The 25,638-nt window shown below is 41.3% G+C and overlaps 1 protein-coding gene across 2 annotated transcripts in view; it reads right to left on the bottom strand.

Annotated features, from left to right (window-relative positions):
- The window catches only part of prr36a (proline rich 36a), a 30,106-nt gene that overhangs the window by 3,549 nt on the left and 919 nt on the right, over nt 1–25,638 (bottom strand). The window contains exons 2-5 of one of the 2 annotated variants that reach the window (XM_013268293.3): nt 11,588–12,286; nt 11,331–11,421; nt 4,754–4,938; nt 1,847–4,474 (exon numbers count right to left, since the gene is read on the bottom strand). In XM_013268293.3, the coding sequence (XP_013123747.2) occupies nt 1,847–4,474; nt 4,754–4,938; nt 11,331–11,421; nt 11,588–12,173 (3,490 nt within the window). In that variant the 5' untranslated portion in view covers nt 12,174–12,286. The remainder of the gene's footprint in view (nt 1–1,846; nt 4,475–4,753; nt 4,939–11,330; nt 11,422–11,587; nt 12,287–25,638) is intronic. The other variant, XM_013268294.3, reaches the window with a different exon arrangement.

Raw genomic sequence — 25,638 nt, 5'->3', positions numbered from 1 at the left:
TGACAGCGGTGCAGTGTGAGTACAAGCAGAAAGGGTGTAGAGGGAAAGGGCAGCCCTTAAAGGCTCGTACTAGATAAAGAAATAGTGAAAGCACTGTGAAGCCAAGGCCAAACGTCTGCCGGTAGCCTACAGCACCAAAGTGACCAGCAGTTATCTGTAATTTTGCAAGTGACAGTGTGGCATTGTCAGAGGGGTGGAGCCTATTTTTAAAAATTAAAATAATAATGAAAAAAAAAAAAAAAAAATCTTAACACACCTAAACAAAAAAATAAAATAGTTTCCTAACGTGAGGTGACTCGGGGCAGTGACTGGGCCGAGGGTGGGAAATTTGTGCAGAGAGCAAAAGGTTTGTTTCTTTTTTTCTTTTTTTAAATGTGCGAAAAAGCAGCCAAACTTCCTGTATATGCAATCACTATCAAATACAGTGAGACATGAACAACCAAAGAAAAGCTTACTGCAAGCTCTTGACAGTCATCACCCGTGAACAGAGTTTATAGTTAGACAACCAGTGATGCATGCAAAAGCTCTCCATGCATTTTCAGACATCCAGCATCACAAGAGAAACCAAAAATCATAGCTTGGCTTTAGAAGAATTCAAATGGAGAAAAAAAGAACAGGTAGATATTGTTCTAGAGCCAAGCTATCGAGCTGTCCCCGAACACACCAATCCAAAGTAATGAGATGAAATCAACCCAGTGTGCAACACTGACATGCATAAGCTCGGTTAACATTAACACAGTGCAGCGAGAATGCTTAAAAAAAAAAAAAAAAGAAAAAAGGGCAGTAGAAAAGAGCTGAAATACCAATTCCTTCAGTGAACTGAGGGAAATTGCAGTAGTAGAAGTATGAGCAGAGCTGGTTCCATCGATGCCCGACGATGAGGCTTCAAACTTCTTGGCTGCTTGAGACGTGTTCGAGGGTCTGATTTAGCAAATGATCAGTTCACTCATTCAGCTTGTGATATTTAGACCATTTAAGTCTTTGAGGTTAGGGATGAGTCTCACTGCTTACCAAGTCCGATTTTCAAAATAAAAGTATAACTCAAGTATGTTTCTCTGCAAGTGTATGACAGTTATTAAAAGGAGGTAAGTTTAATAGCAGTAATGTGAGGACTTATTATTGACACAAATCCATACATCATCAATTAAAAGCATTTACACGCCGTTCCCAAATGCCCACTTCAATAAAATTGTAGAGTAGGAGGATAAATCACAGTAAAAATCTAATCTTTATTTAAAGTTTTAAGGTTCATTACTCCAAAAAGATGGATGAACAAAAGAAAAAAGGACAGGGTACAATTTAAAGTGCAAGAAGATTAAGCCTGTGTAATGTAGGAGAGCAAACTCAAACATGAACATACAATCAGAATCTCATGATTAGCCATTAGCTTCTTAGTTCAGTAAAATGCAACAGGATAAATACACATGGAAACGCATCATTCCACATTTCTTTTGTTATGTTTTCCCTCATTAAGAGCTGTAAACAGACAAGTCACATCCATGCCAGTTCAGGGCAGCCACAAAATTCTGTGTTAAACAGAAACCAAAACCCAGGCACGCTCGCACATTACATGTAAATAGACATAGCTATTGCACATACAGGAATTGAAGCCATATGCTCTAAATGGAAATTTAATATCAGGTTGAAGTGCCATGGCTGTCCTGTTTTTGCTCTCTGTTTCTTTTTCTTTTTTTTTTGGAGTTTAACTTTGATTACATCCACCCCCAAAGATTGCAGATCAAACAACAAGAAATTAACTGATATTAAGGGGAGACTGGTCTACAGGGCCAAAAGGAGGACAGGGTCATGATTTGGGCTGTTAGGGAGATGATGAACTATACGTTACCTGCAAAAGAGTCCTCAGTTTTATCACACACAGCAGAATAGTATGGAGGCTGGGCATCATCCAGGTTTTCCTCTGGTTGCTGTAAACGGTGAGTGGATGAACGATCTGGCGCTTCTTCTGACCCCGGTGCTTCCTCTCTGACATGCTGAGCCGACTCTCCTTCCTGCTTCCCACACTCTATGTACTGCTGCTCTGCGAGACACGGCTGTGGGATCAAACAGGACTCCTTGGCTTCCTCGGGCAGCTCCTCCAAGGAGAAGATACCAGGGCTTTTGATACAGTTCTCCCCCGTGGACTGAGCGTTGGAGTTTGAAGTTGTGGTGATTGTGTCGAAGCCATAGGATGCCAGTGAGGTAGCCGAGGGTGGAGTGGTGTCTTCCCCTGCACGGCCCTCCGTCTCCGTCTCAGCCTCCTCTCCCTCTTCCACAGTGGACAGGCAGCGCTGGGCTGAAGGCTGGCTGTCAAAGGTTATGTTGGAGACTAGTGGCGTCTCCAAGGAATCATCCAGCTGAGCTTCTCCTTCCATGTCACTGGCCTCATCTTCTGTTACTGAGGATGAGGACGGGTTGGAGGTTGGGGCAGTTGCAGGGCCTCCCAAAACTTCATCAGCAGGAAGGGTCTCTGGCTCAGTTTCCTCCTCATCTCCTCCCTCCAGATCAGGCTGTGGAGAAAGCACTGGGGTTTGTGAACTTTGCGGCTGGATCTTTACGTCTCGGTTATAGTCCCCCAGTTCCTCAGGTGTGCTGGTCTCACTGCTAACGGTGCTTGACACAGACATTCCAGGCGCAGAGAGGGGTGGCGGGTGCGCAGTCTGCATTGGAGCTGTACTGGTCTGATCAAAGTACATTTGGCCCTCTAGATTTTGTGGCTCCTCTTTGATAGACAAATGATGGGGAACTTCTAGGCTTTCATGAACAAAAGTGGCAGATCCCATTTCCAGCCAGGCATGAGCTGAGGTCTGAGTTGGGGTCTCAGAATCTGCTCGCAAAGGGTCTGCTAAAGGGCTTGCTGCAGCTGCTCCTACCAGCTCAGGCTCAAGAACCCGCTGTTGCTGTTGAGGTTGATGTTCTGCCCAGGGATCTGCAAAAGGGTTTAGCTGGTCCCACTGAGCAGCTGGTGCAGCAGGCAGCAGAGGCGGCGGAGGTGGTGGTTGGGCCACCCTGTTCAAGTTGTCTAGCCTTTCATCCTCAGCAAAGTCATCCTCATCTGCATTCCCGTAGCTTTCTAACCCACTTTCAGTCACCCCCTCACTTGCCATCTCCACATCATCGTCTTCCTCCTCATCTACATCATTGTCATGCCTGGGTCTTGGCGGTTCGTCTGTCCGCTCGGAGCCTACATCCATGTCAATCACTCGATCGTTCTCGTCCTCGTCGTCATCTTCGTCTTCATCAAAATCATTAACTGGTATGTCAGGAACCTTCTCAAAGTCAGGAGAACCTGCTGAGGCTCCTTCCATGTCAATGGCTCCTTTGAGACTACCATCTCCCAGATCATCCGTGCTTTCTGTGCCCTCCAGGACACCAGGGGCGCTCAGTTCAGACGCACCCTGCTGGCTGCCGCTCACCTCTTCAGAGTCCAGCTCAGAGAGCAAGGCACCGCTGGCTCTCCAAGCAGACCCCCCGACTAGTCCAGCTGACCCAGGACGGGACTCCTCTGTGGGCTGTGTGGTTCCACTCATTTCAGACAGAGAAACCAGCTGGCTTCCTTCCCTCTCCTCTTCATCTTCTTCCTCATTTAGATTGGCCGGAGGGACTATCTGAGGGACAGCATTTGCCGCTGCTGGAAGGACTGCAGATGCAGAGGAGGGTTGGTCTGTTAACAAGTCAACATTTGCTTCTGACAAGTCTGGAGTTGAGGCCTCAGGTGATAATGAAGGCATGACTGAGGAAGGGGTTGGCTCCTGTGCTGTTGTTATTGTTGTTGTTAAGGGAGCACTGCCTTCAACTTCTTTTAGCGGAGACTTCTCTGGTATGGTTGTCTCAGAGCTTTGTGGAGGAGAGTGAGCTACTTCTTGGCTTTGAGGGACCTCTTGAGTTGCCATCTCTGCAGTGGTCTCCTGAGGCAAAACTGGGGCAGGCACCTCCTCTGGTGCAGCAAAGGATGGCTCTTGTGGTGAGGCTGCTGTAGCCTCTGCTTGTGTTTCGGTTAGCACAGCTGCTGCTGCAGTACCAGCTGCAACTGCAGCTGCAGTAGTGGCTACTGCAGCAGCTGCGTTACTCTGTGACGCTTCAGCAGATGTGGTAGTGTTTGAAACTTCTTTCTTCTTGGTGGCAGAGAATGGAGGGACAGTCTGAGTGGGTTTGGGTCCACGTTTTGTTTTAGAGGGCGTGCCGTTTGCCACTTTGTTGGCTGGAGAGGAAGGTGGCGTTTGGCCAAAGGGTGGTCTGCTAGTGGCAGGTAATCGTGGAGCAGCGATGGGTTTCTTTGTGAGGGCATGTTTTGCAGGCTGTGTTGGTTTGAACTGTGATGCCTTTGACTCCACTGGCTTCGTCGTGGATGATTTAGATGTAGTGCTCACCTTTACGGTGGCCACGGGTTTAGAGGGTTCGGGTTTTTTGGTAGTAGCAGATGCTGCAGCTGTTGTGGGTTTCTTGGCTGCTGTAGTAAGTGGTGGTCGAGTGACATCTGGTGAGAGGATAAATAAAAATTAATAAAACATAAATTCATACACTCCTACTGGTTGATCATCATGCAGCTGTAGCTGATGTATGAATAGTCAAATGCAGGTAGCTGACTATTTTAAGTTGAGTAGAATGTGCTAAAGAAGAAACAAATACAAGGCATTTCTATTCCAAAGATTCAGACAACATTTTTTTTTCACTAATATCTGAGCATTATCTATGCCTCAGATATACAGACACAAATTGGACTTCAGAGCGTCTTGTAAGAACGAGGTCTTCTCACCTTTCTTAGCAGCAGCTGCTGTTGGTGGTTTAGGCTGTGCTGATGTGGTCCTACCAGTAGATGGGGCTGTATTAACTCTGGAAACAGTAGTTTTGGCAGTTGGAGTGGTGGAGAGCTTGGTTGTAGCTGCGGGAGGCCTGGATGTGGTGGACGTAGGTCGAGAAGTCGAGAGAATTGGAGAAGGCCTGAGGCAGAGAAAAACAGTGTGTAGGAAATTAAAAAAAAAAACCAAACAAACAAAAAAACCCTGAACACACAGCTTTATTGTGTGGTTCATTCATTTTGTTAACAAAAGCTCAAGCATGAAATCAAAGACTCCACCTTGGCATGCATTTACAAACATAAATAAATGATCAACTAATATAAGCCACAAAGGTAATTTCAACAATGGATATCCATTAACACACCTTTCATCTACAGCCATGTAATAATGCCTTCTTCATTGTCATGCCATTACCAACACATGGAGTCAGGGGAGGAAACCCCCCCCCCCCCCCCAAAAAAAACAAACCACACACCCCACAAACCACCAAAGGCTAAAACAGAATGAGGAGAGAAATGGGAACCAATAGCCATAAAAGGCCAAAAGAAGAGTTGATGGTAGAGAAGAAAAATTTACAGTCTCTTCTTCACCAAGTTCCTGATTCGCTACTCAGTCTGGAGTTCTCATGAGACACTGCAGTGATCTACTAAGTCACACCAACTGCAGCTACATAAAGCTGAATCTACTAGTCCCACACACCTCACCTTTTACTGCTTCCCTACTAGACAAGTAAGTCCTTCACAGTATATCTCCCTCAGCACTTCCTTTACATTATGCCTACAACAGAGTCTCATTATATTACATCATAGACACTTTCATACATGAGCTTCTGACAGCTTCAGGTCTCAATTATTTCCAGTTCTTCTTCCTCACATATGACATGGAGCAAGAAATATTTTGCTTCAGATGAATACGCACTACTGGAAATACTAATGAGAAAGGACGTTGTGTGGACAGTGTTTAGAAAGTAGTACATGCCACCCATTCAGTAGCTTTGAATACACCAGACCAGATAAGCAGGAGCACATTGGAGCAATCAACATCATTCAGCCTTTGTGCATAAGACATTAGCTCCAAGACACAGACTGTAAAAGATTCCAGGTTTGAACAGTGAACCCAGTGCTTTAAACATGCTTAATTTTAGTAGGTGGCGAAGGCAATTTCGCTGACTAATAATGTGTCATAGCGGTCGTCATTTTATTTTATTTTTTTTTAATAAAATGGAGTCAACAACCTGGCCTGTTGAACACTACTTCTTTAACTGACCTACAAGTAAAGACAGTTGGTTAAATGAGCAAGTTGCAGTTGCAGGCAGGTCCAGCCCTCAGTGCTACATTGAACAAACGATGCAAAACCTCAGCCTGTAAAAAATTCACACGCAAACCATTTTCTAACAAAGTTTTTCCCTCAGGAACTAAGGACTCTTCACAAGCACAACAATCTTCCTTGTGTCTTACTCTTTTTGACCTGGCCTGCTGATTTGGTAGCTGATACAGACACGAACAGGAGAATACACAATAACGTTGACGCCGTTCAGTTGGGTTGCATGCTTCTCCCACATTACAATAACCATTACAATGGCCATCTGTTTCCCTAGAGATCAGACAACCACTGTACAGACATAGCTAAGGGATGTTGTAATTGGCTGCTATCAGATAGATGATTTGGATCGTAATGTAAAGAGAAGCCCAAACACAGCAAATTGTGCCATACACTGAGATAATGTCAGCCCAGACTTAAGGTTGGGTACTGATAAAAAGCCGGGAGGGGGCAAAACAAAACAAAAACAAAACAAACAGCAGATACATGGAGGCAGTGGGCACATATCTAAGATTTCAGTAAAAAAAAAAAAAAAGAAAAAAAAAAAAAAAGAATAAAACTAGGAAAAATTTACTGAAGCTGTTTCCATCTAATACTGCATGCAAGCAAAATATAACCTGACAGCACCACCCAATTATAAGAGGAATCAAGGTGGACAAAATTGAGTTAATGACTTTATCTACAGGGGGAGCAAGCAAGAGAGAAGACTGTAAAGTGATGGGAATAGAGAGGGTAGCAGGAGTTCACAGACATGACCTCAAACAACCCTGCTCTGCCTTCCACTGTTTTATAGCAAGTCACAACTCATCAATTTTGATCAAGAGAACCAGCACAAAGAGGAAAAGACAGTCCCATTAATGCCTCCACACATGGTCTATGGGTGGTGGCTGGTGGTTTTGCTGTTGATGTAGTAGTACAGATTACATTTCCTGCCAACAGAGGCCTGAAATCAATACAAACCACAGTCCAAAGAGGAGAGGCTCTGAACAGCCATCCATGTGATGTTAATGTCCTAACATGAGGTCATCAGAAAGCCAAAGGTCGACAAAGGAGGGGAGTCACTGATACTTAATGGGCTTTCCTTGCCATGCATTCATATTAATATCTAGAGCAGATGCCGAAATACGCCCACGTCATTAATGCACTGAGCATTTGCAACATCTGTTTTGCCAAAACTGGAAGTGTAAACATGAGCTTGAGGGGCTTTTGGAAGCCACACCTACTCCATCTACAACCCCTTTTCCTACATCTAGTAAGCCACTGTTGCTTTTTGTTGCACTTTGCTTTATTGAATTTGACACATTTATACAATATACCAAATTAGTCAACAAAATAAAAAGTATACCCATTATACTTTAATCAAATTGGTTTACCCTTAAAAAAAAAAATAAAAAAAAAAAAAAAATGACATTTTTATTTTACTGATCTACTGGACACACTGCACACATTGTAGTTTAATTATATATCCTTTTGTCTTTGCCCCCCCCCTCCCTTTCCACTCAAATTACTTCAAATGGTGTAGAGTAAGATGGATAGCTCCTGCAGTACCTTGTTTGGTTTGTAGCTTGTCCAAAACTAGCTGATTTACTCCTTCCACAGAGGCGCACACATTCCTAAGGCTTGTGTGGGCTTTCTGTTATCTCCTTGACAATAAAGAGTCAAGGCATGAATCAATTCAGTGCAGAGTCTGGAGCCTAGCGGTAGCTGTGCAGACAGTTTTTGGCTCTAATGCTCTAGGCACCCACTGTCAGTGTGACAGATGCCATGGGTCTTTCCTGTTGGAGTAATCCTGCTCCCTGCCAACACTGTTGGTGAGAAATGACTGTTTCATCCCTAAAGGGATAATGCAAAAAAAAATTTGAATGCATTTTCAATTGCATTTTTGCTTTTAGCATCCTAAGTCTACAGATCCAGGAGAACTGCCCACCAGCAATTCTGTCCATTTCCACAGTGACCCTTTGAACGTTAATCATCTTATAGACTGTTCAGCAACATGACATGGGCTGAATTTTATTGTACACGCAGCTAAATGATAAATTAGTTTGAATTTTAGATGGATGTGGAGGTTTTAAGGAGGACTTAAGGAGTTCCTGGCCAAATTCCCAGCACTGTGCATGTACAGAAGGCAGGGGGAAAAGGGATGAAGAGGCAGAGAAGACAGAATGGAAGAGGGGGTGGGGTGGACAAGAACGGATTGCTCAGTGAGTGCAAGGACACCACAACCCATCATCGGAGGAGAGTGGACCAAAGCAAATGTCAGATCTGACAACATTTGGCTTCTACTCCAGTTATTAATCTTAATCTGTTTCAGAGGACTGGAGGATGTCTCTGTCCCAGTGATGTTGTGTCTGTTACATGGTGTAGCTAAGAAACCCTGAAATAAATAAAACATTCCTGACTTCACTGTTCACGAGTGTTCACAGACCCAGCACTGCTGATCAATCAGGTTTTATTCCCACTTTTCCCAGGCACTGATCCCATTTTTTAAAAGCTCATAAGTCTAACACAATCATCAAATCCTATGTACCCTTCATTCACTTTCTCCATTGGTAAAATTATTTTTAAATGATTTATTACTTTAAGTCACTTCTCCTGTTGGGAGAGAAAGAGGTTCGTCTCAGGCAGTGTGTGCTGCTACTCAAGTCCACATGAAATATTTACATGTATGAAATTGTCAATATGGCTTCCTCCTGCGGGATAGTTTGGCTAACAATAACTACTGTTTTCACAGCAGTATAATAATACAGTACACACAGCAGAGCTGAAATTACAAGCAACAGGAGATCCCGTTTGTGCAGGTCTTCCCCCAGTCCTACACCACCATTAAAGCCTGTTGTATGCATTTCTATGAAAGGTTGAAGCAATAAAGAATAATACTGCTGAATAGTGTTAAAGAAAAAAAAAATAAAATAATAAAAATAATACAAATTTGGGGAAAATGCTTTATACATTAGAACTATCCTACTATTTAATAAAGGCAGTCAGTTTCTCAGTCAGGAGCCATTTAAAGTTTACAGGAAGTTTAAACAATTATTATAATACTGTACGGTCACAGGGTAAACCGATTTCAGTGAATTTAAATGACTATTATTCTGACCAGAACCGGCAGCAGGAACTCATGTGCCACTACACAAAATATGGACTACAGTTTACATCCAGAGCTTAAGAAAAACAAATTTGTGTCTGGGTGAAGAATTCACTTGAAATAACCTGATTATTGCTCACACATACTCTTCGTGCATGTGTAGAATCCAGTTGTGTGGATAACACTGCATCCTATTAATGTAAAAAGACCACAAAAATATAAACCTAAAAATTTGTCATAATGCCCAGCCCTATTCAAGGCTTACAACTAATGCACGTCATGTCTCGCTGATGTTTGTGCCCGACTCTAACAGAGAGCTAGCACAAACACCAAGTGAAATGCACACCACCACTAATGTTCCTACACATTGGATTTGACACGCTACTGACTTTACCGTCTCACACACAAACACCCCGCCCCCCCAACAGGCACCTGCTGCCGTTCTCCTGAATGCCGAGTGCCTGATGCCAAGTCCCAGGAAACAATCACATAAGGATGATGCAGCAGTGTAATCAGACTCTGACACTTGAAATGCCTCATCTAATTAATTCAGAGGATCTGCTTCTTCATGTACACACCCTTCCACTGGCAGAAAACACACTTGTACAGAATAACAGAAAATACTTCCAGCTATCTGGACAGACAACCCGGTGCTGCTTTGGATTTTTTTTTTTCCTATTATAAAATGATCTTGGCCACAGTTGGAAAAAAAGAAGAAGAAAAGAACATGAATAGCTGATTAACCAAAAACCACCTCTTTTCTCTGGTCTGGGAGTTTGCAGCATTTCTCCTTTTATATCATTGTAAAACAAATATCACTGGGTTTTTAGACCTGTGATCTTAGATGGATTCACAGACAGAGTATTAATAACTTAAATATTCAATCTTAGCAGCTAAAGCTTAATGAACTTACAATAAAAAGGGAAACTGAAAATGTGATTTCACAAAAAAACAAAAATTAAAAAAAAAAAATATCAAAAAACAAAAACGAACAAACCAAAAAAAAAACAAAAAACCCCACCCCAAAAACAACACACCACAAGACCTCTCCGAGCAAGTAAAATGATTTAGCATTATTCCTTTCCATGCTCAAGCCTAGTACAAATTTTTGCATCAGTTTCACAAATGGTACTGAAACTAGTGAGAGTTTATAAACAGGTATCTACAGCATGACAGTTACTTTGAGACAAATAAGAATATAATGAGTCTTTGTTGCTTGAAGGAATGGCGATGCAGCACAGGGCAGCACATTATTGCTTTATTCAATAAGAGGGCATTAAGAGGAAAGGCAAGGGGAGATCAAATCTAATCAAGCCTCTCCATACAGAACATCACATCCTGTAGAAAGATGCTGGATTGGTCTATTATGTCCAATTCTTTGTGAAGTATAACAAAAGAACACTTCATTTGCAGAAATGTCTCACAAAATCAAAAACTCAAAAACTTTGCAATGACTCGTTTCTCATGCTTTGGCTTTCAGGTGGCAATCATGTTCTACAGTACATAATAAACGCATAACAAAAGATTTCTAGTGGAAGTGACAGCAGTGACTGGGTCAACCATTAAATTCTACAGCAGACAAAAGAATCATTCGTGCTTTGTTTAGTCCAACTAGAGCGCTCTATCCAAACCACCAACCCAGTATGAGAGGGGATTATGATCCAAGTCAACAGCTCTCTGCCCTGGGGAGGTGGGTCTGGTTTCTGCCGGAGGGGGGGGTCTGCCTATGACAAAGCAGTAGTTCTTCAGTATCACTGGTTCTGTTAAGGCCCTCTGTCTCAGGTTATTTCTGCTAACATGACTCACACACTTGAAGTGAAATTTGACTCAATAATGGCCCAAAGACCACAATGAGCATCGTTCTTCACTGCTCCTTTTCAGCGCATTGAGATAAAGTCATCCTCTCATCCAGTTTGTAAGGGGATTACAAAATTCTGATCTCCGAGCAAGATCAGAGAAAAGGAAGACATGTATGAAAGAAACAGAAGAGGATGGAGGAAGTAAGAGAGGAGTATCTGTTGGCACACCACTGATAAAATAAAGGGGCTTTCTAACCACATCATTTTCACAGACTGCTATTAGACTTATAAACTGCCGGAACCTGTTCCCAGTTTATGACATATCCATACCTTGTGGTTTTTGATGCAGCAGCACCAGCAGCTTTAGCTGTGGTCAAAGCACTGGTTTTTGGAGCAGTGGAAGGGGCTCTGCTGGCAGCAGCTAAAATGAGAAGGAAAAAAAACAACAACAAACAAACAAACAAACAAACAAACAAACAGAAAAGAAAATGAGACGACACAGAAATCAGAGCAAGACCATTTATTCATCATACCTTATTTGGAGAACTGTGTTGAACCTTAAGCTGTCACAGCTCCTTAAGACTCACCTGTAGTTTTGGGTTTAGCTCCATTAACAGTCTCCGTTGCAGGTTTCTTCTTAGGTGTGCCATTCACGGATGGTTTGGTACCATTTGTTACTGTGGCAGCAGCAACAGAGGTAGTCCTGGCAGGTCCAGCAGACCTCTTGTCAGGCACTCTAGTTTGGTTCTTGGCTGTTGTGGAAACTGCTGATGTACCCAGTGGTCTTTTGGGTACAGCTCCTGCTAACGAAGATGTTTTTGCCGCATATGTTGCTGCAGTCTTCTTGCCTGTAGCAGCAGAAACACCGGAGGAGGATCTGACATCATTCGCAGTGCGATTTGAGGCAGTACCAGGCCGTGAGCTGGAAGCCCCCGCAGAGGCCGAAAGCTTCGTTTGAGGCCCACCAGCTTTTGGTTTGACTTTGGCCTGCGCAGCCACTGGTTTGCCATTGGCCTTTGGAGCAGCTGCTAATGCAGTATCATTTGCTACATCATCTGCCTGTGATGGGGCTTGTTCAGTTATGTTTTCTTGTAATGAGGAAGGCTCTGTTACAGTAGTAGCTTCACCTTCACTGGGCTCTGTAGTTTCCATGCTAACCCCATCCGGTTTCATACCCTACTTCAGAAATGTGTGGATGCTGCTGGAGTTGATGCAGATATCTACGTCTACGGGCTCACACCTGTCCTGAATGGTCAGTTCCTCTTATCCTTAACAAGGATGTCCTGCTGAAAAAGAATAAGAAAATGCGGGTTAATCTCCAAGCTCAGTTTTGACTACACTAAATGTACTTCATCTTAAAGCTGAATTAAACCTGCAATATCATGGATTCACACGATAAACATGTCCCTGTCAGCCAAAGGAAACAGCAGTTATGGTAAGGGGCCTCAGTGGAATTTGGGGGAGTTTAAGAAACACAGGAAGCGAGCAGCCTGAGATGCCAGCAAATATTCTCACTAAAAATCACCCTCCTCTAGAGTGACTACTCCATCAACTAATGCGGCACAACCATGACAATAATGCATCAATAATGGCTAAGAATCTACTTAAACTAAAGGAAATTACCATTAAAATACCACAATAAAGAGAAAGTAAATTGCTTTAACTGAGAAAAAAAACACTGCTCCAAATTGTTTCCAGCAGCTTAAAAAAATAAAAATCTGTGGTTTGGAGAGCTGAAAGCCAGGAGAGGGTTTCCTAGATGTGAGCCCACAGAGGATGAGATGGTGGGAAACGAGCATCAAATAACCCATTTGTTGTCGATAGTTTTGTGTTGAACAGATGCAATGTAATACTAATATCATCCTATGATTGTTTAACAGATTTAGTGCAATGGCAAAAAGACGTAAATTGTGGAAAATCAGAACTTGACATTAATTATAAAGAAGTGTGGTGAAGAACTGACAAAAACGAAGCACAAGGGGCAATCTGGAGATTGCGTGCCAGTTGAGTCGCAGATCTTCAGCTTATTAACCACCAAAGTAAAATTTATATTGCTATGACGGGACAAAGCTGTTCCCAGATGCTTAATGGATTCATCCCCTCCCTCAATCATCCCTTTTACCCATAGGCCTGGTGTCTTTGCCCTTTTGACCACAGAGCCCTCTACCAACCCCCTCCTAAACACTCATCTCCTGGTTTTCTATAGCCCCCCCACCCACCCCCTTCTCTACTTCCCCCTGCATTTAGATCTAGAACCAGTCAACTGCTATACAGATGGATGATCTAGCAAGCAGAAGTCCTGCATGGTACAGCAAACAAACTGTGCAATGGATAAAGATGGACAGGAAAAACCCAGCAAATATCTTCTAGAAAATGGTCAAGTAGTTAAATTAGGTAAACCAAGAGAGCAAAGCTGCTTTTCCACTATAGAAACTTAATGACCTGAATTTTATGGCAAATGCACTCTCCTCTACTCTAAATATTTGTAAAAGTCCTAAACCCCTACAGATAAGCAAAAACATCTGACATAAACTAACAGTTCCAAGGAGCAAGAGTTTCCACAGACATCAGATTACTCAGTGCATTTATAAAGCCACAAAGTGTACAACAGCATGCACTACAGTAACTTTTTTTTTTCCCTGTCATTTTTTCGGAGATTCCGGACTTTTATTTCTCTCCCACAGCAAGAAGGTTAAATATTTACTTTTCGATATCAAGTCTTAACAATAACTACTGATTCATGCCTCTAAATGCATATTCATCATGGACTATTGGTTGGAAATTCTGGAAAAAACTTGTTTGACTAGTCTGTTTAGAGTTTTGTGTCTTTAAACCAAATTGAACCCCCACCACAACCCCCACAGCTGCCGATAAAAGCTACAGAGTCCTTTTCTTTGTTACTTCTAAATAACTGACCCAACCCGTTTGCTTTGCTAACTTCAGTTTTTAACGGTTGTTTCAATCTACTCCATATGTTTCCTTCTCTGATTCTTGTGGCTAAAAATCTCGCAAAGTAAGCAAAGTTAGGAGAGAGCAGTGCACTGAATGTAATTTTGTGTCATTTCATGGAAAACATCAAGCTTCACGTAAGGATTAGTTAGCCAAATATGCAAAGCTCTGAGAATAGTGATACGCAAACTAAATCCCAAAGTATCACAATTTACATTTGAACCAAACGGAGTCAAAACAGGTAAGACCTAAATGTGAAAAACTGGGGTCGTTTTCACATCCCCCTCATCACTTCTCAGCCATTTTAATATAGTTGTACTGACATTAAGGTCTGAACATTTACTGGGGTGTTGCTCTTGGAGGAGACTTTCTGGTTATTCTTCTCAATAAACTTTACCCAGATTACTCAAACAGTACTGTACTTGGCATAGTGTTGCCAGTCAAGCTATTAATGCTAGGAGCTTAGCAAACAGAAGCCCGAAGCAGATTCCTCCTGCGATGATGACCCCCTTCTGGGCAAGTAAAAGGCATCATTTGTGACCAGCTGACTCTTTGTGACGTTGCACAGAGGGGAAGCGAATAGATGATCAAACTCCCAGCCACACGGTCGTGCAGAGATTAGCGATGTCTTACAGTGAGGTTGCTCTGCAGAGCAACTTCTGGCCAATTCTGCTCTTTAAATTAATGATTTTTATTCAGAACTGCAGATTTTGTGTCGAAAATCAGTTCGCTGATGAGCCATAATTCTCATGAGTGCAGCGTACCTTTTTCTAGCCAACATCACTCAATATGCCTGACATCTAGTACATTTTGCAGATTTTGTGATGAAAGCAAATGCCTGAAGGCTAACAGACTGCAGCAGTGCATTTGACCAAAAGCGAGAGAAGAGTGTTATTTAATGAAGTCATTACTTTATTAGACTGTCTAGACACAATCGCTCTAACAGAGCAAGAACTCTGTAGTCTTTGTGGCATTTACATTCCACTGAAATAGAAATATGGCCTCGTGTGTCATTACATTTTATTTCGGACTTCTGTCTTCAGGCAGTTTAATTGCATCTGTCGTAACCCATATCTCAGTCTCGACATTAGAAGTGGTGCATGAAAAAAAAAATGGGTCACTTTTAATACTGTGTTAATACAAGCACAGGGGGATTTAGCTGCATTTAGAGCACGACAGAGGTTTGGGATGCATTGTGCAGAATGCTGGAGGTGATCTGTTGATACAGATGCTGTCAACTGCAGATTTGCAGACTGCTAATGATGCTGTAAATATGAAACATAAATACACATGACAGACTGTATGCTTAGAAACTGTAGATAAATGGAAAAAAGCCAGTGAAGTAAACCAGGAAAATATTTCAGCTATTCAATGTACAGTTGTCCCCTATCCATTTCGTTGTAACGCATTCTATGCGTCACACAGCTGTGAGGATTGTGTCAGTTGGGGTTGGGCCATATCATACCGTTCATGGTAATACCGGTATAAAGCTAGGAAATGATAAGAAAATGAAATATCGCGATAGAATATGGGTAAAATGTGCATGTGCAGTTCCTTTGTTTTCCTACGCACATGGCAGAAAAATCATGGCGCAACAGAGAATGATGGATTATCGGAGCATTACTGCTACCATAGTCAGGAGCCTCGCGGATTGATACGTACTGTACTTCAACATAATATTACCGTATTGTGCGTGTATAACCTCTTTAAGTTTTGTGGATATTATACATGGTTATGCTCAGGATATGTCAGCCCATTTCCACTGGAAATGCCTTTTGGAATTTCCATTTGCACTGTTAAATTTTTTATATAGCTTTAATGCCCATTGAGAGGAACCCCCCCCCCCCCCAAAAAAACAAACAAACAAACAAAAAAAAAAACCCCACACATACGTCTATCTATCGATCGTCATAAAAATTTTTGGCCATATTACCCTGCCCTAGTGTCAATACATCCAATATTGTGCATTCTGGACTGCTAGCTGAAAAAACAAATTATTCAAGAAAAAGGATTACTCCATAATGCGAATGTGTTAGCGCTACATGAAACTGGCCAGTTCAGTTTGTTAATGTTGAGTTTTTACTTTATGATCCATGTCAATGCTGCATCGTCTTCAAAGTGAAGAATAAAAGCAAGTTAAGGCCTAAAAGCTGCAGCAGTATCAAGTGCACATCCGCCCCATCTACATTCCAGCTCTGACTTCCTCAAGACTCCTCGGGGCTACACAACGACAGCTGGCTGCGTGCATCTCCGTTTGTGTGCATGAGATGAGCAACAGTGCAAGGGTCAAATGGAGAGTGATGAATGCGTGGGCTGTGTGTACATGCACAAAGATGCAGAGTATGAACGAGCAGAGGGTGCAGGTTCAGAGTGTGAGTGACATTAAAATATCTGTCGCCATTAATGAGACAGCCAGAAAAAAGTGAAAACCAGAATTTGCTGGCCTGCCCACATTCCTGCAATTCCACAGGCACACTTGATTCGTCGCTGCATTCTTACTACAGCCACACCTTCAGAGATTGTTTTTCAAGCAAACGGAAGCTGCCGTAGTGAATTTGACCGTTGTTTCAGGTCTGGGAGTGTTCAGCACTAGAGTGAAGTAGGGCCAAGTATACAAATGGGTTGACTGATCATTAACTTTCCTCTGGTGTGAGTCTGAGCCAGATGCATGTACCACACAGGAAAAAACACAGGCGGTATTCAGTTCAAGTGAGAGCCCAAATGAGTGTGTAAAAAGGGCAAACAGGAAGAGGGTCTTCGATTTATGCACTCAAATTACAAGAAAAACAAAACAAGACGTTTAATGGCGTTCGGGAAAGGCAGGGGTTTTCCTAACCTTGAGCTCAGGCTTCATCCTCATTAAAAGAAAAAAAATAAATAAAAAAATAAAAATGAAGAAACCTACTCGCATCCACTCAATCCCACTGTACTCACCACTTCATAAACCTTTAGGATTTACAGAACAAGCCTTCAAACAAGAATCTAAAAGCAAATTCATGTTAAGTAGGTAGGCAAACTGAGTCCAAGTAAACGGGGCTGTGTGTGTGTGTGTGTGTGTGTGTGTGTGTGTGTGTGTGTGTGTGTGTGTGTGTGTGTGTGTGTGTGTGTGTGTGTGTGTGTGTAAATCCATGTTTCTCTTGACCATACAAGGTAGTAGTGGTGTTTCTGCTTTATCACCAAGTCAGTGTTTAGTTCACAGAGAATGAAAAGAAAACCAATTGGCTCTTGGAAAACAAACATCTGAACAGTTCAGTCTCTGTGCATTAAGCCACTCTCCTCATAAAGAGTTTTTGGTGAGAAGGAGGTCAAAAGGTGAAATTCAGAACCACTGGATGCTGCACAATTACAAACCACTGGTGTGTCAATACACCTCCACTTATAATTTCCTGTCAAAATTTCTACATAACCAAGAAGGAAATTTCTGCGACTTTCGGTAATAGGTATTGATTGGGTCTAAAGTGATTAACAATGACCCAATCACTATACACAGCTATCTGCATTTCAATAAGTAGGAAATGAGCCGTTTGGTAGTAGCTCTAGTTTCTAGTATAGTTCATTGGACTAAATTATGAGTTAGAAGACCATGGCTTCATGCAGCTCAAGGAGTCCATATAAAGAGCAAAACAGAGATGCCATTTGCCAAAATTCTCTCTTGAAACCACTGACTTTCTTAATATATCTGCTTTGTAAATGATAACCAACCATTAGAATATTAACTGTGGGCCCAGAAATCTGCTGTTAGATCCAGAAGCCACTGACCCACAGGCTAAGTCAGCAGACTGGCCAGTGGGTTTGCACAGCCAGACCAGGTCTGGCTGAATGCACTTGCAAGGAGTAATTCACTATCTGGGCTTGATGGCACAAATAGTGGAAAATAAATCCTTCTCCATGTTTTGTGAACAACCCATCTTCACTTCATCAAATTGATCCGAGATAATTAAATAAATATCTCTATCTAAAAAGAAAAAGGTGCCAGCTCGTACCAAGTTATAAATAATCAGTAAACAGGAAGTCAGTTAAGGATGGGCCTGCTTGTCAGCTACTATCAGGGGCAGTGCAATACAGCGATTGGATTATTGACTTAATGTAGCTTTCCAGCAGTTACAAACTGCTAATGAGAAACTGTAGAAATTCCTTGCATCTGTCATAAATTAACTGTTAAGGCAAAAAATTTGCTATCGAAGACATTACCTCAAAGTGGGTCTTTTGGGTGTGACCATTTGTGCATATTTTAAAGAAAAAAGGTCTGTTATCTTATTTAACAGAATTCTATACATTTTCCAGTCATTTCCGCACTTCTGATAAACAAAAGCAGATTGCAAATTTTAGAACATCAATTTCAATTGCCATCATTGAAATTCTCTTGATGCATGTAAGGCAGCACTACCTACACATGCTCCTCACTCTTTGGAGAAAACCCATCAAGACAACAAATGGCACTCAAGAACCTCGTTATCCGTTAACAAAGAACCACATTAACCTTTAGTGATCTTGCAGCTTCACTAGTTTCTTTTCATCTGTCCGAATAACTGAACCATGTGCTGGTGTTGACAAGCCCTACATCACAGCACCCAAGACTGCATTTGTACTGATGAATGTTTATCCAGACCGTGCCGAGAAGTTGTCTATCGGTCTTCACCAAAACACTTGTCCTCAGCAAAACATTCTGCACAGACTGAAAAAAGAAAGAAAGTGCTGACTGACAACAATCACTGCTCCTGGCAAAGACAAAAAGAAAAAGGAAAACACTTTAATCACAGGAATTGGACTAAATGTTAAGCATGCAGCTTAATCAATTCCATACAGGAGACTAACAGGTGCTAAGTGACTGTAAGCTCCTCAACACTGTCATTAGGAGCAGGTGGTTAAGTGAAGCTACAAGTTAAATGGACTTAGCCGGCTAGCCCTTAAGGGAGTGGCAATAAAACAAGATGGACTCCCAGCTATTGGCAGTGCTGTGGTCTGAGGGACTGCAGAGAAGTGGGCTACAATCTGTTCCAAACCTGGGAGGGTTTTCAAAAGCAAAAGCCAGGCTTTCCTGCTGGCATAGGGACAGCCTGACAGTGGAACAAACAATAACAGCAATGAGGTAAAAATCTAAGTACTGAGGAAAGGAATGGATATTTGTGTGCAATCACAACTGATCTTCTTACATGTTCGTGTGCATAAGTGCATAAATGAGTTTTACATCATAGCGCTATGAGGCGAGGGGGCATTCAGACCCCATTGTGTGTACCCCCACCTCAGGCTTGGTGCTAAGGAGAATGGGGGGTGGGTGCTCAGAGGATTAACTGGTACAGCGGGACAGAGGAGCAGCTGGCACTGAAACTTCACCTGTAAGACTAGGGACACTTGTGTGAAGCTACCCCATTCTTAATATACTGAACACACAGTGAAGCATTCAAATCTGCCATCGGTCAACCTACCTTAAAAAGAAAGGTAATTTCTGACCCCTGTTATTCAAAAATGTACTCAAGTTTAAGTAAATTAAACACATTTTAAATCACACTCCTAGTAACTTTTCCCATTGGCAGACACCAAACTTCTTTACATGTAACAAAAACCTTAATTTCAAGATTACACATCAAACAATAATCACTCAAAAGAAGCTTTTATTGCACGTTGGAGCTGTCCTTGCCCACTTGTACATGAGTTAAATATTACCTTTCAAAATAGCATAGTCTCTAATCTATTACCCCACTCAAAAGAAAACAAGGAAGGAGTATATGAAGGAGGAGTGACCTAGTAGTCTAACAGAGTCCCTGTGTGAGGCATGATTTAAAATTGGAAATCAAGGGGGTCTGAGAGGAATTCACGAGGTGCTGTGTGACACTACAAATTGATATCGATCGGTATAGATCCGATGCCAAATAAATACAGGGCCAGTATTGCCATTATCAATACCGATACTACCTTGAGAGCAGTGTATCATGACATGAGTCATAATCAATTGGCAAGTTCTGAACACGTTTTAAAGACCACTAAATTGACAATAATTAGTTAACACAAAAAAACCCCCCCACACACCTTTCAGGGTTGTTTTTGTTTTTTGGAGGGGGTGTGGGCTGGAATCTAAATGTGCCTGTCTTTAAAGGACTTTATGTCAACTTCTGTTTAAATGTTCTATAGGTGATAAATAAAATAGATGTGACAGTCAACAAAAGAGGTTCATGTTTGAGATATATTTTTTTCATTTTTAATAAATAAATAACACAACACAGCAGGCTATATACACTGAACTTAGAGGAGAGAAACAAAGTATCGATCCTTTCACGCTAGTATCATCCACTACCAATTCCAGTGTTGGTACTGATACTGTCAATATCTGGATCAATCTGCCCACCTCTAGAATTTAGCCCCATAAGAAACACATAGATAAAAGACAAATGCAGTTAAATGTAGTCAAAGAGAGATTGAAGAAATATGCCATCATGTTACAGGCCTGTTACATTTTCCACAACTTGAATTCAAAACAAGAGCCAATTACGAGTTTCTGTCGAAAGTCGAGAATGGCTGGGCTGTAGAGAAACCAGAGATGACATCACTTTTGGCATATTAAATCAACTCAGTGGCTACTCCCTGTCCACCAGCCAACTGGTTATAGGCAGGCAGATAGTCAATATAACACTGAAGAGCCCGCAGCCAGATCAGTTACGATCTCTGTGACCGGGCGAGGTGAGGCCAGATGGACACCGATCCCACACCTTGCCTACATGCTTCTGACAGCCACACCCCTGAACTGTCACACACATAACTAAATACACATTGGCAGACTTTCATGCACATGAAAGAGGCAAGGGATAATAAAAGATATACACAGCCAATCCAAAACAAACACACATTTTAATGTTGCTGTGAACTTTGCTTCTTCTCTGGCAGATTTGAATCATCACTAAACTGATAAAAATACAGTTTTCAATAGTTCTCAGTTTTCCTGTATATAAAAAAAATAAACAACTGTGGTACCCAACAAAGATGTTTTACCCTTTCTTAGGGAAACTATCAGGATAGATGAGACGAGCCAAAAACAGAATATGAATATAGTATTATTTATTTAAGTGCAGGATTAATTCAAACATAAAATAAATTTGTTTTTCACTGAAATGGTCACACATAAGAGTAAAATTGTAGATTTAAGGTAATACAGACCAACTGTGCTTACATACACAGTCACCTCCTAAAGGCTCATTCAGAGCCAGGACACTCAATTAATGCTTTAGTGGGGATGAAGGCTGCACGTGTCAAAGAGGGGACAAGCTCTGAGGCATCATATTACTCATACAATACAAAAACCAATCTAGTTAAAACCATTGGCATTTAGCCACACACAAACACAGGACTCATTGTTTACAGTTCTCTTATTACCTGTTCTTTGTAATGCTACAACACACAAACCCAAATAAACTCTAATAACATTGTTTTAAGTACACCATATAAATGTATTTTTAAACATTTTTAAAAAGCATTTTGCTGTATTCTACAACCACATGGAGAAGGAAAAAAAATATCTGGCTTTAGGAAGGCATTCAAGGATACCATAGTGAGCTAACAGACATATTTCTAAAGTGCTGAAGTACTGTTTCAATAATTACAGTGCATTGAGACTGGCTTCACAGTTCCAGACAGAGTACCTAAAAAAAAAAAAATGCAGCGCCAGCATCCACTACTCTATCCTAATGGGCAGCAAAGTGCCAGGCTCCAAACCACAGTGATGAGCATTATGTCCTTACCATCCCACAGCTACGAAGCCAAGAGAAACACAGGCAACAAGGGTGAATGATAAAATAAAGTTTAACCCTTAAAGTCTTCCTAAACAGATGTAGTGGAGCAGGGTTCAAGCAAACTGGTGGTAGCCTCACAACCCTGCACTCACAATTAATCCAGCTTTTTGACATTCATGCATGTAGACACTGATGGAAACCAAAGCTGTGGTACCACTTTTTAGCCAACTTCAGCAACTAGCATAGTGCTACAGAAGAAGAGTCCGCATAAATCAGCATGATAGAATTTACCATTTACTTTCAAATATCATGACTACAGCTTTCAACCAAACAAATGACATTTCATAGAAGGGTATTGAAATCATCTATTTAATTTCATAACAAGTAAAATGAAGGCTTATAATGTGTTACTCAAAAGGCTATGGGGGAATGCCGAACAAGCTGTGGATCGGCAAACTCTGCAGTGTTGTGGTAAAACTGACAATAGTTAACTAATGTGACCTAGTGCAGAGGGGGAGGGTGTTACTGTAGGTGTGTCACCATCAGTTTAAAGATCATGCTCTTTTGTGCCAGTTAAGATGTAACTCAATAGATTGTACAAGACAGCCAATCACACAAGCCTGCTCACAAAGAAAACCAATCAATGAGAGCCTAAGAGCACAAATTGTGGTTGCTGAGGACTTTTTTTGTCCCACAGTGCAAATAATGAGATCTTACCTACAAAATCCCACTTCATCCCCTGGCTGCAAGTATTTTATTTTCAAAATTCCCATGAGTGGACTCAGAGCCACTCTAACATTATGCAAATCTGCTGGTGTCCAAACTACTAAAAAGATCATGAGACAACTTTTAGGGGTTAAAAATAAAAATGTATATATAAATACAATTTAAATAGAAAACAAAACCCTAAAAGTGAGTTTCTTCCCAGTGAGTTTTTTTATAAACCGCATGTAAAAGCTGATAACTCAGCAAAGCTCCCTTAAATGTGAGCACTTCTGGCTCCATTAAAAAAAATAAAATAAATACTTTTTTTTTTTTTTTTTAAATTACCATAGTGCTCGACTACAAAATGAGATGCTATATCTGAACCCCTTTGTTTTCTCTCAGGATATTTGTCTTTTTGCAGCCATTTTTCATCCATTTTGCTGCCTTTTGTTTGCAAATTTAATTGCATATCAAAGTCCCATAGTGTGAGCACTGAGCGTCATTCTAATTACCTTACAACCACTCACACGTTTGGTTTGTTGATATGGAGGTGGTTAACATCTAGCTACTGGGAATTTTTCATTCTGATCAGAATTTTTGAAAAGATCATCATATGAACCTTCCACCAGATCAGACATCAGTTTAGTATATGACACAAGTGTGGATTGAATTTTCATGGGTGTGGGACTGAGACTGACTCTGGTTACAAGCTGTAACCAGCTCACTTCCAAGAAAATGCAAATACTCCATGTTGTGCAAGGCTTATGCACTTTTCATTCATCTGCTCTGATTTTTGACATGAAATAAAGTGACTGATGGACATGAGTTCTAATTTCTTTTAAAAACTAAAATGATTAATACAAAAATGAATCCACAGGGGGATTAATTCTCTATTGGTTAGACACCCAATTTCAGATACTCTACAGAACCACTTTTCTTATTTTTTTATATTATAAAATATTAAAATTGTTTAGAATGACTTAAGTTTCAAGGAGGGTTAACTAATCACAATGAAAACACCAAGCACATTCTGTTGGGGGTTAATGATGGGGAATATTTTTAGATGGTATAACAGACAGATGCATGTTCCAGGTCTAAAAAGTGAAGCCAGTACAGAAGTGCCTCAAACTTGCCTTATTTTTAAATTTGCCAGTAGGCCTTTTTTTTGGGACTACCGACAGCATCTTTTTCATAAGATTCTTTCTGTTAAAAGGGACTTTTTCCTTCCCACAGTCGCCAAGTGCTTGCTCATAGTGGGTCATGGGATTGTTGGGGTTTCTTTCTAAAATTGTAGTGCATTTACCTTCCAATATAAATTTCTTTAAGTGTCTGCTGTAGTGATTTGGCACTACATGAATAAAACTGAGTTGAACTGAATACAATTTGAACCCCTGACATCATATCCGCTCAGAGCTGATACACACATGATGAGCTAATGCAAAGCTGAATAAATAGCCAAAAATCAGGAATAATGCTACAGAATATCACTGCAGTTATCAAACTGAAAGTGAAACTTGAGACATAAAATGGCCACTTTTATTTACCCATCACCTCAAATAACAATCCCAGCACTGCACTGACAGTCTGTTAGTGCTGTAACAGTTATGTTAATACTGTTGCTGGTCCTTTAGCTTTTTCCTGTCATAGAAAAGTCATAATAGGCAACTTATTTGGAGTGTAGAGAATTGAATGTTTAAAAAAAAAAAAAAAAAACAACTAACCACTGCAGCTACTTTTGGTGCTTTTGTTTTTTTGTTTTTTTTTAATCTTTTCACATTTTTCCCAACCAGACACAAATGCGACCAAGAATCCACCTGAAGGCGCCTCATAGCTGGCAAGGTTTGACAAGGAAGCATTCCATGCAAAACAAAAGGACAGGTTTGTTAATCAGTTACAGACTTGCTTCCTGGTGCACTGTACCCATTTATACAAGCCAGTCACACTAGATTTCTCAAACGCAGCCACCTGCATTTTTCGCACAGATCGTCATGCCTGAAATAAAACAACTGCAGTCTCACCATTAGGCACCACTGCCCAGGCTCAGTCATAAAACAAGCCTTAAAGTTTACAAGCCAAGCATACCAGCGCTGAAGGATCTGCAGAGAACTTGAACTTGCAGCAAATGCTTAAATCAATTCCTCCTATTCAACATTGTTTTGTTTTTTTTGTTGTTTTTTTAAGTTTTTGTATTAATAAATGTAAAAATGTTTCATGTGCTACTGATAGTTTGGATTTTAAAAAGAAGTGAATAATACTTGCACATTCCTGTTTATAAAATCCCCTTAATCCAGCCTTTGAAGTTTAAGGTTACAGAAGGCACTGAAATGAGAAAACTATTTCAAGCCCTTCTTCTGGGTTGCTTTGACCTTTGGGAAGAGGAAACGGGGGTGCAGGCAGGGGAAGTGGCTGTACAGTATGGGGGGGGGGGGGAACCAAACAAACACAGCTGTGTCCAAGTTCACAGGCTGGCAAAATATTTGAGCCTTTTACTTAACTTTAAAGCCACACTCCATCATATCCTGCTAAAACCGTAGATATCTGATGCATCTTCATATGCTCGACATCTGTGACCAGGGAGTTCACAAATACACCAGCCAAGTCATTCAAATTCAGTTAAAAGGTGACTGCATTTCTCCATTCCTTTCCGAGGAGCCTTTCAAATAGGGCAGAAGTGCAGATTTTGCCAGATTCATCCTCTGAAGTAGGACACAGCAGCAGTAAACCTGTAATGACCCCCTAAGAGCTTAGCCAGACAGTCAGAATAAACAGAGGAGGGTGGGTGTCATGTGGCTGTGTCATCCACACCCTGCGTCACACCCAAGTGATGAAATGAGTTTGGGAGTAAGAAACACACGCCCGAAAGCAAGGGCCTGCATGTAAATAACATTTCTGAAGCCAGGGACAGTCACTGGTCCCGATTCCAAAAACCATGCCACACCACACCCAGTCAAGCCCCAAAACACAGTGATTATGTAATGCAGACTCAGAGCCAAAACCTGGAGGATAAACAGCATCGCTCTATCATTGAGATCTGCAGACGGTGCCTCTGATAGTCTGCCTTATTTACTGCTTTGCCAGGTGGAGAGTGAGATCACCCCATGTGCAGAGATGCAAATATGAAAACAGGGCTTGATGGTAATCTTGGAAAGAAACTACCAAGCTGGCACTGCCAAGATAACAAAAGGTGCACGGTGCTTAAAATGACTTTTCATGGGAACTTAACGCATGAATGGCAAAGTAAGATTCTCAGATGAACACCTAAA

Source organism: Oreochromis niloticus, linkage group LG6 (genome assembly GCF_001858045.2).
Source record: "Oreochromis niloticus isolate F11D_XX linkage group LG6, O_niloticus_UMD_NMBU, whole genome shotgun sequence".
Lineage (NCBI taxonomy): Eukaryota > Metazoa > Chordata > Actinopteri > Cichliformes > Cichlidae > Oreochromis > Oreochromis niloticus.
The sequence above is the reverse complement of the archived record's forward strand: the minus strand, read 5'-3'. Positions and strand labels throughout refer to the sequence as shown.